General features: G+C 37.8%; 1 protein-coding gene across 1 annotated transcript; it reads right to left on the bottom strand.

The window, feature by feature from the left end:
- Positions 1-272: 272 nt before the first annotated feature.
- LOC114691259 (olfactory receptor 149-like) lies at positions 273-1,208 on the bottom strand. The gene has a single exon (XM_028866520.2). The coding sequence runs from the start codon at positions 1,206-1,208 to the stop codon at positions 273-275; it is 936 nt and encodes a 311-aa protein (XP_028722353.1).
- Positions 1,209-9,146: the final 7,938 nt, after the last annotated feature.

The following is a 9,146-nucleotide window of genomic DNA, read 5'->3' as shown; positions in this document are numbered from 1 at the left end:
GCATAGGCTATGCTGCTTGCCAGGTGGGATACCTTCCTCCTTGGTCAATAGTGTAAGAGCCATCAGAGAGTGCAGTTTCTAGGATCACAGAGCCTGGAGTCTCCCTTCTACCATTTATTCCCAAGCCATCCTTTGAAAAGTCATTGCAGCCCTTTGCCTCTTAGTCCTTCATATAATAAAACTAGGATGATTTCAAAAACATTTGTGAAAACCAAATAAAAACATTACACCACCCATGACGTACAGACAAAATGTTCATGACTGGTCTTTCTTTACAGCTGCTCAGGAAGGAAGCTAGGGTTATGTAGGAACTTCCACAGTGATGATTTCACCTCCTGATTCCTGAGGCTGTAGATCAATGGGTTCAGCATAGGGGTGACCAGATTATTTAAGACCTGCACAGTTGCATCCAGCCAAGGGCTTGGGGTTGGCCTTAAGTATATGAGGACCACTGGCATATAGAAAAGCAAGATGGCAGTGAGGTGGGCACTGCAGGTGGAGAAGGCTCTACGACGGCCCTCAGCAGAGCGGATCTGCAGAATAGCGAAGACTATGCAGCTGTAGGAGGTGAGGATGAGGAGGAAGCAACTGAGGGGCATCAGGCCCACACTGATGAACCCCACCATCTCCAGAGCAGATGTGTCTGCACAGGCCAGCTTCAGCATCACAGGGATATCACAGAAGTAATAGTCCACTTCATTGGGACCACAGTAGGGCAACTGGAAGGTGAGAGTAGTTAGAAAGATAGCCTGAATGCAGCCAAAAAATGATGTCCCCGTGGCCAGGATGGCACACACTCTGTGGCTCATGATGATTGAGTAACGTAGAGGGTAGCATATGGCAACAAAGCGGTCATAGGCCATCACTGTGTACAGGAAACATTCTGTACACCCCAGGAAATGGTAGAAGAAGAGCTGGCACACACAGCCTGCGTAGGAGATAGCTCTGCTGTTTCCTGAGAGGTAGAAGAGCATTTTAGGAGAACTCACGGAAGGGAAAAATATGTCAAAAATAGACAACTTACATAGGAAGAAGTACATAGGGGTGTGAAGCCGAGTGGAGGAGATAATGGCCAGCAAGATTAACAAGTTTCCCATCAGCGTGAAGATGTAGAAAGACAAAAACAGGACAAAGAACATGGTCTCCAGACCCTCTGTGTTCGGGATGCCCAGCAGGATAAACTGAGTCACTACAGAGAGATTCCTCATTGTTTTAAAACTTTTGCTGACTGCTTTGAGTGTACTTAATATGGGCCAACTTTCTTACGATAGGCAGCAGTGTGATCTAGGTGCACATATCAAATGCTACAATTACCTCATTCGGGATAAGTCTGCCAAGTTCTCAGAAGAAATATTTTCTGTAGGGAAATGATTATCTTCTTTGCCAAGAGCAGCAGCTTAGAGGTATATTAAAAACATTTTCAGGTTAGAAATCTGTTTGACGGCATTTGCTTTGAGCATATATATTTTGAATTCTGGTGACATCTTTAAGTAACATACTTTCACTATGCATTTCCTTCTGCAGAATAACAGAAAAGGTGTGTATTATAAATTATGACAACTAATGTCAATCCTGACTCCAGTTCTTATTTGTTTTATTGGTTAAAATAATTTATACAATACCTCATAGACATCTGTAAAATGAATTTCACTGTTACTTAACAGAATTAGTAGCATCAAACAGACTTTAGTGCTACAGTAGCATCGTGTAACACCGGTGAATGTATCTAGCAAAACTGTGAGTTCTAATTAGAGTCTTTATCATTTTACATATTTGACACCTACCACTGAAAGTTCCTTAATTTGATATTAGTATTTTATAATTATTTGAAAATAAATGTTTGTTAAATAACATTATTAGACAGATTTATTTATTTACTTATATATTTATTTTACAGCTAAGGAAACATTTTTTTTAACTTTTGTTCTTCTCTCCTACATTAAATCCCAACTGCAGTTTCCCCTCCCTCCATGGTTCCCAGGCTTTCCCTGTAACCTTCCCTCACCCCCAGATGAACTCCTTCTCTGTTTCCCTTTAAACAACCAAACAAAAAAAAAAGGACAGGCCTCCCAGAGATATCAACCTAACATGGCTTAACAAGATACCACAAGGCTTGGCACAAACCTTCATATCAGTGGGAGGGAAAGGGTCCTAAGCCCAGCCAATAGAGCCAGAGACACCTCCCACTCTCACTGTTGGGAGTCCCACAAGAACACCAAACTACACAACCATATGTATATGCAGAGGACCTATCTCAGACCCATATGTTTATTAAATAACATTATTAAACTGATTTATACCTCATCTCTTCATATTATATCTCTTTAGAATTGAGAGTGCCCAAATGCCCAGGTCTGTCCTTAGCTGTATCTCTGGTTATTCTGGCCCTTTTATGCTAAGTAGATGGAAACAACTCAGAAATATTAGCCAAAAGAAATATCAGCAAAAAAGGCATCAAATTCAGGTTACCATGTTAAAGTGACAAAAAAGTTAAAAAATGACCCACATGGAAGTAGAATAAGGGCATGAAACACCATCACTGGGATTAATTACACTGTAAGTGGAGTATATGATCCTTGAAGATGCAGGGGCCCCTTTTCATGATTCACCTAGTATTAGTGACAGTAGCAATATTACCAACAGGATGCCTTTCTTCCTTCCATTATTCCTTTATTTACACAAAAATTAATGAATACTTATTTTGTTCCAAAGATAGATACATTTAAAAATACGATTATTTTCAAAAATATATCCATGAAAGTAGCAACTACTATTACTAGTCAGACCTGCAGATTAGTAATTGAAGTCCAGCTACATCACAGAGTGTGTCCCAGTTTCAAAAGTCATATACAGGAGACCTGTTTTGTTCCATTTTTTGTACCCTTAAACGTTTGAGAAATCTCTCTTCTGTCTTTCTCTGCTGCAATTCTGGATAACACCTTTGCAGGTAGATTCTCAGGCCTGCTTTTCTTGAATGTTGGAAAAAGTTTTTATGCCTTACTTCTTCCAGGTTAATTATACTTACTTAAAATCTCATCTGGTTTTAGAAACCATGCAATAGCCTTTTTTGATAATTTTAAAGACTAAATTCAGTATTATCTTTAAAATAGAAACTTTTGGGTCTTAGGCAAAGAAGATAATTATTTCCCTACAGAAAGTATTCTTTCTGGGAGGGAAGTAGACGTACCCTGAAGCAGGCAACTGGAGCATCTGATATGTGTACATAGAACAGGCTGCTGCCTGTCATAAGAAAGAAAGTTGTCCCTTGTTAAAAGCACACTCAAAGGTTTCATTGGCAAAGGTTTTATAATCTGACATTGCTGTTCAGACTGGTAAGTTTGTATCTTTTCTAAGTCTTGATATTCAGCATGAGAGTCCAGATCAAATGGCCCTAATTTCTCTTTCTAAAAATAATATGAGCCATTCTGTGTTCCCCAATCTCACACCCCAGTTGGTTAAAAGAAAGACCATAAAATGAAAGTAGTGGCTTTACACAGTTGGAAGTGGGTGACTGCTGCTCAATAGCAATTCTAGCCACACCTGCATCATCTCTCTAAGCAGGTCAAGTTCCTCTGTGTTTTGCATCTTCTCTCCTTGATCAGCAGAGGCCCTCAGAGGAATGTATGTATTTGTTGCTTATGCTCAGACACCATGGTATTCTGATTTTATAATCTCATGTATTTTAAGTCCGTTAGAAGAAATAGGTGTCCCAAAGACAAAGAAGGGCCCATGCATGGCCCTTCTAGTGTGAGAGGAAGTCCTAGAGTAGACCTGGACAAAAGCAGGAGTACTCACGTCAGCCTCCTAAGACCATGTTCATGTTTTGCACATGGAAATAGCAGCGCTTGACATTTATGTTTCTTGTCAGAGCCAAAAGCACTACAAAGGAGTTCTCATTGCCCTGTTAATAAAGCAGAAAGTCCCGTGGGACTTTTACAACAAGCATCAGAACATTCTCCATAGACTGCTTCCTGGGAAGTGTCTGGCAGAGTGGCAGAGCCCCTTAAGGCCTCATTGTTAGCTGGGGATAGCTCTGAGGGGACAATTAGTTTATCCTCTTCTTTCATCATTCAATCATGAAATAACAGTGATGATATTATTGCAAAGAGATGCTTTAAAGTGGGATACGTGTCCATGTGGACCAAATAGACTCCAGTTCTAACACAGTCACCTCCAATGGTGTATCTATATTTTGGTGCCTTTTATACCTTAAAACTTTTGCCTGTAACATCATTTATCCCAAAATTTTTAAAAGACTGCAAGCATACTTTAGGCCTAAATGATTACCTTTAACAAATAATGTTATTCAAAATAGAAGCATAATTTGATGATAGGCATTGCAATTTGTACCTTTAATCCCAGCACTCAGGAGACATATGCAGGCAGATCTCTGTGAGTTTGAGATCAGTCTGGTCTACACAGTGAGCTCTAGATCAGCCAAGGCTAAATAGTGAGATCCTGACAGAAACAGACAAACAAAAAAACATAAAAAAGAAACATAACTGGAAACTTTTGAAAGACAAAAGGCATAACATGATCTTCAAATGTTTACAGAGATATGGTATGAGTTAGACTGTGGTGATATTGTATCCCAAATATATTGTGCACCCTAATAAACTTATATGGGGTCAGAGAACAGCCACTAGATAGACATAGAGACCAGAAAATGGTGGCACACACATCCTAGCATTCTGGAGGCAGAGATCCATCCGGATCTCTGTGAGTTCAAAGCCACACTGAAAACAGCCAGGCATGGTGACACATGCCTTTAATCCCAGGAAGTGATGACAGGAAGCAGAAAGGTATATAAGGCATGAGGACCAGGAACTAGAGTCTTGTTAAGCTTTTAGGCTTTTAGTAGCAGTTCAGTTGAGATCCATTTGGATGAGGACACAGAGGCTTCCAGTTTGAGGAAATAGGATCAGCTGAGGAATTGGTGAGGTGAGGTTGGCTGTGGCTTGTTCTGTTTCTCTGATCTTTCAGCATTCACCCCAATACCTGACTCTGGGTTTGTTTTTATTAATAAAATCTTTTAAGATTCATGCTACAGTTATTCCATGAGGACTTTCATAATTGGGCTATGTGATAGACGTATTTTCAAATTAGAAAGAAATTATTTATTACAAAATGAAATTAAAACAACCTCATGATGTATTTATCTGCTTGCTATTGGGTGTACTTAATAAATAAAGATGACCATCATTCATATATGCCACCGAGGACATTCACAATATGAAGGCAAGTCACAGCAAATTCTTTTTCATGTTGAAATAATTAGATTATATTTATACTGTAAAGCTATTCAATGTCACCAGCCTAATACGATAAATAAAAGATCTTTGGATGAATCATTATCATTCAATTTAGCTTCCAGGGCAAACAAAACTAAAAACATAATCATTGTGGTTGCAAATGTAACCATTGGGTGGTAAAACAACTTAATTATCATCAAACTATATCCAGAAAATGTTAACCTCTGTCTCTGAAGCTGGTAGAATCAGACTGGATATGAGGGTGGATTTTCAATACAGCGTCTCTCCATGTAAGCCATGGCTGTCCTGGAACTCACTCTATAGCCCAGGCTGGCCTCAAACCCAGAGATTTGTCTGCCTCTGCCTCCCAAGTGCTGTGATTAAAAGTGTGCGCCATCACCTCCCAAGAGAGAAGTCTTAGCTACTAGGCTGCATTATTAAAGCTAGCACTGTCAGTGTCCTTCTGAGTATTGGCTCTGTATGGTGGGCACCCTAGGCATTATGATTCCAATTGTCCCATAAAGTTATCATTCAAGTATTATCTCATTTCTTTCCCATTTGATTTTGAGTATATGGGTGTTTTGCCTACATGTATGCCTGTGCACTACCCACATGCAGTACCTGTGAAGGCCCAAAGAGGACATCATATCCCCTGCAGCTGTATTACAGATGGTTGTGAACTTCCATGAGGGTGCTCAGAATTGAACACAGGTCCTCTAGAGGAGCAGCCATTTCTTTTCTTAACTGCTCAGTCATCTCTCCAGACTTATATATCATTTATTTTTATAGTATACATTTAGTCTTGAGAACCTTAAGCAAATGAACCAAAGTGATAAAAATCGAAATAACCATAGAGCTTTGTCCTACATCTGGAACTGTAATTGTCTCCCCTTTGAGCTATAAAGAGAAACAAAGTGTTTATTTTATTTCTGATTTTCAAATCCTCACTCATAAGTGACCACACCTGTCATATGCAGTTACTGGAGTTTCCTTATGCACTTTTAGATTGTTTAAATTAATTTTCAGCAATTGTGTAATATGGGTCATGTTAAACTCCTTTAATAAATAAGGGCACTGGAACTCAAAACAGTTACAGTGTTCTTAAAGATAGACTGCTGGAGATCCCAGATATTCCCAGGCTTAGCTCACTTTCCACTACATCATCACTGATTCCTAAAATGACTCTAAGCAGAAAGCAGCTGTCTCTGTAAGAGGAGGGAGCTTTTAATAAACTTAATGGGTTCATTATAGAGATCTAAACAAGTTTTCTGAAACCTCAAATTACTGAACAATACCAGAATTTGATGACATATGTACTATTTTTCTATAGAGATCCATTAATCTTATATAGTCACTTGCCTTTTCTCAAAATTAGTCATAGTAATACTAAGATAATTTGCAAAGTAACTCTACTATACTTTATGTAACTATGAAGAAAAATATTCTGTAAATGCACATTTTTTTAAAAAAAAATTGACATTTCACCAAAAGACTTGGCATTATGTAAGATAAACTGGGGCTTTCTGGACCCAACCTTTACTTTTCAAATTAGTTTGTGATATGGTCCCTTAAAGCAGAATTAAAGAACCCTCTGTAGAGCAGACATGCAAGCCAAAGAAATGCCCTGTCATATAACGTGGCAAGAATAGATTCTTGTTAAATGTAAACAAGCATATTGCCATGAAGACAATGCTATGAAATGAAGGCTGGGTGTGGTGACACAAACTTTTAATCCCAGCACGCTGGAGGCTGAAGCAGCCATCTCTCTGTGATTTCAAGGCCAACCTGATATATATAGTAAGTTTCAGGTCAGGCAAGGCTATATAGACTCTATTTAAAAACAAATAAACAACAACCATAAACAAAACAAAACAAATATTATGTTATAGACTTAAATTCTGAAAGAACATGAGTAAACAAAAGTAAATATATTTTTACTTGTAAAATAACTTTATAAAATTTCAACAAATTATGCTCAGTTTGAAGAAATGTCATAAAATTAATAACACCCTTCTATGTATCACAGATAATTTTGCAAACAATATTTTCTAAGACATCTTCATATAAATATCATTTACATAGAAAAATGCTACCTGTAGTTGAAAATGCTACCATGAATTTAATATATCAAATGTGTCTAATTAATTCAACTTTTGTTCATATATAGAGAAAATATTCTTTGGGATTTCTAGGAGCATTTGGAGAAGTCTCAATTTTGAATCTAGGTTAACAAGTTAATCTAAGAGATTATTTTGGCATGTCTTTCAAAAACAGAGAATGCTTAAAATACTTGACTTAATATGATTTCAGACCCTTGTGAAATATTTAACCAAAGAGGACATGAAACATCTGTATTTCCATAAAAGGAAAATACATGTCACTTACTTTTTAAAAACTAATAAAAATAACATTTGACTTGCTTAACAGAAAAGCCTGAATTGTCTTGAGGAAGAATTAAGACAAGCACAGGAAATCCATCAAGATAACTGATATTTTTATTTCCTAAGCAGATTATGTAATAGATAACACTAAATCCCTTTCCCACCTCAGCATAAATAAATAACGAAAAATGCTATTCCTCTTCTCACAGAATGAATTCCAAATTCTAGTCTTGTGATAGTAATACGTCATTGAATTCATTTAGGGAAAACGTAGGAAGAAGTCTTAGCCTTTTGGTCAAACATGGAAGCCCTGCTATGCAGACCTGATTTTCTAATCCATGTGGTGTGTTTTACTCCGTTCATTCTATTCTCCATATGTAGATACCTCCTTTCATTAATTATTTTGGATGGGGTCTTACTGGATCTTCTAGAGGTCCTTGAATTTGCTTTTCTTTTAACTAGAAATGCGAGAATTACAGGTGTTTTACTTACTTTTCTATTGCTGCCATAAAACACTAAGACCAAGGCAAATTATAAAAGTAAGTGTTTAATTGGGCTTGTGATTCCATAGTGTTAGAGTCCGTGAAGGCTGAGGGAAGGTAGGGAGGTAGGAACAGCTGAGAGCTCACATCTTGGACGGCAATCAGTTGACAAAGAACACACTGGGAATGGCATGTGTCTTTTTGAAAACTCAAGGACTAACCCCCATGGCATAGCTCCTTCAACAAAGTCACACCTTCTAATCCTTCCCAAGCAGTTCTACTAACTGGGGACCATGTACTTAAGTGTATGAAACAATGGCGGCTATTGACATTGAAACTACCACAACAAAATGTGTGCCACCATGCTCAACTTCTCTAATAATTTTACAATTCTATATTAATGATATTTTTAGATTTTTATTTTATTATTTTACGTGTATTGTGTTGTGTCTCCATGTATATCTCTGTACCATGTGCATTCTTGGTACCTGTGGAAGACAGAACAGGGCATCAGATATTCTAGAAGTGGAGTTACAAAAAGTTATGAACCACCATGTGGGTGCTGAGAATTGGACACAGGTCCTCTGGAAGAGTATCAGTTGCCTTTATTTATAACTGCTGAACCACTTATCTAACCCCAATAGTATTTTTTCAGTATTCAGTCAATTTTCTTTTTTAGCATAAATAAGGAAATACAATGATCACATGAATATATATGTTTCTTTAGTGTGTGTGTGTGTGTGTGTGTGTGTGTGTGTGTGTGTGTGTACAGGATATGTGTACTACAGATGTTAGTCAGCTAGATGTGGTGGTTTTGATTCTGTATGGACAGAAATCACCAAAAGACAAACAGGACATCCACAGTCTTGGTATTCCATGACCCTGATTGCTAAAAGGACATAGACTTAATAGCTATTGTTACTATGAACAGAATCTTATAGTTTTGAGACCCAGAATCTGGGGTTCACAGCTTAGGCACTATAAGAAACTTCTGGGTTTGAACCACCCACGGTCCTAAAAATGGCATCTAG

This window comes from Peromyscus leucopus, chromosome 7 (assembly GCF_004664715.2).
Source record: "Peromyscus leucopus breed LL Stock chromosome 7, UCI_PerLeu_2.1, whole genome shotgun sequence".
NCBI lineage: Eukaryota > Metazoa > Chordata > Mammalia > Rodentia > Cricetidae > Peromyscus > Peromyscus leucopus.
Note: the sequence above shows the minus strand (reverse complement) of the source record. Positions and strands in the feature narration are given on the sequence as shown.

Coding starts and splice junctions, on each gene's coding strand:
- LOC114691259 (XM_028866520.2), bottom strand. CDS start 1,208: ATGAGGAATCTCTCTGTAGTGACTCAGTTTATCCTGCTGGGCATCCCG.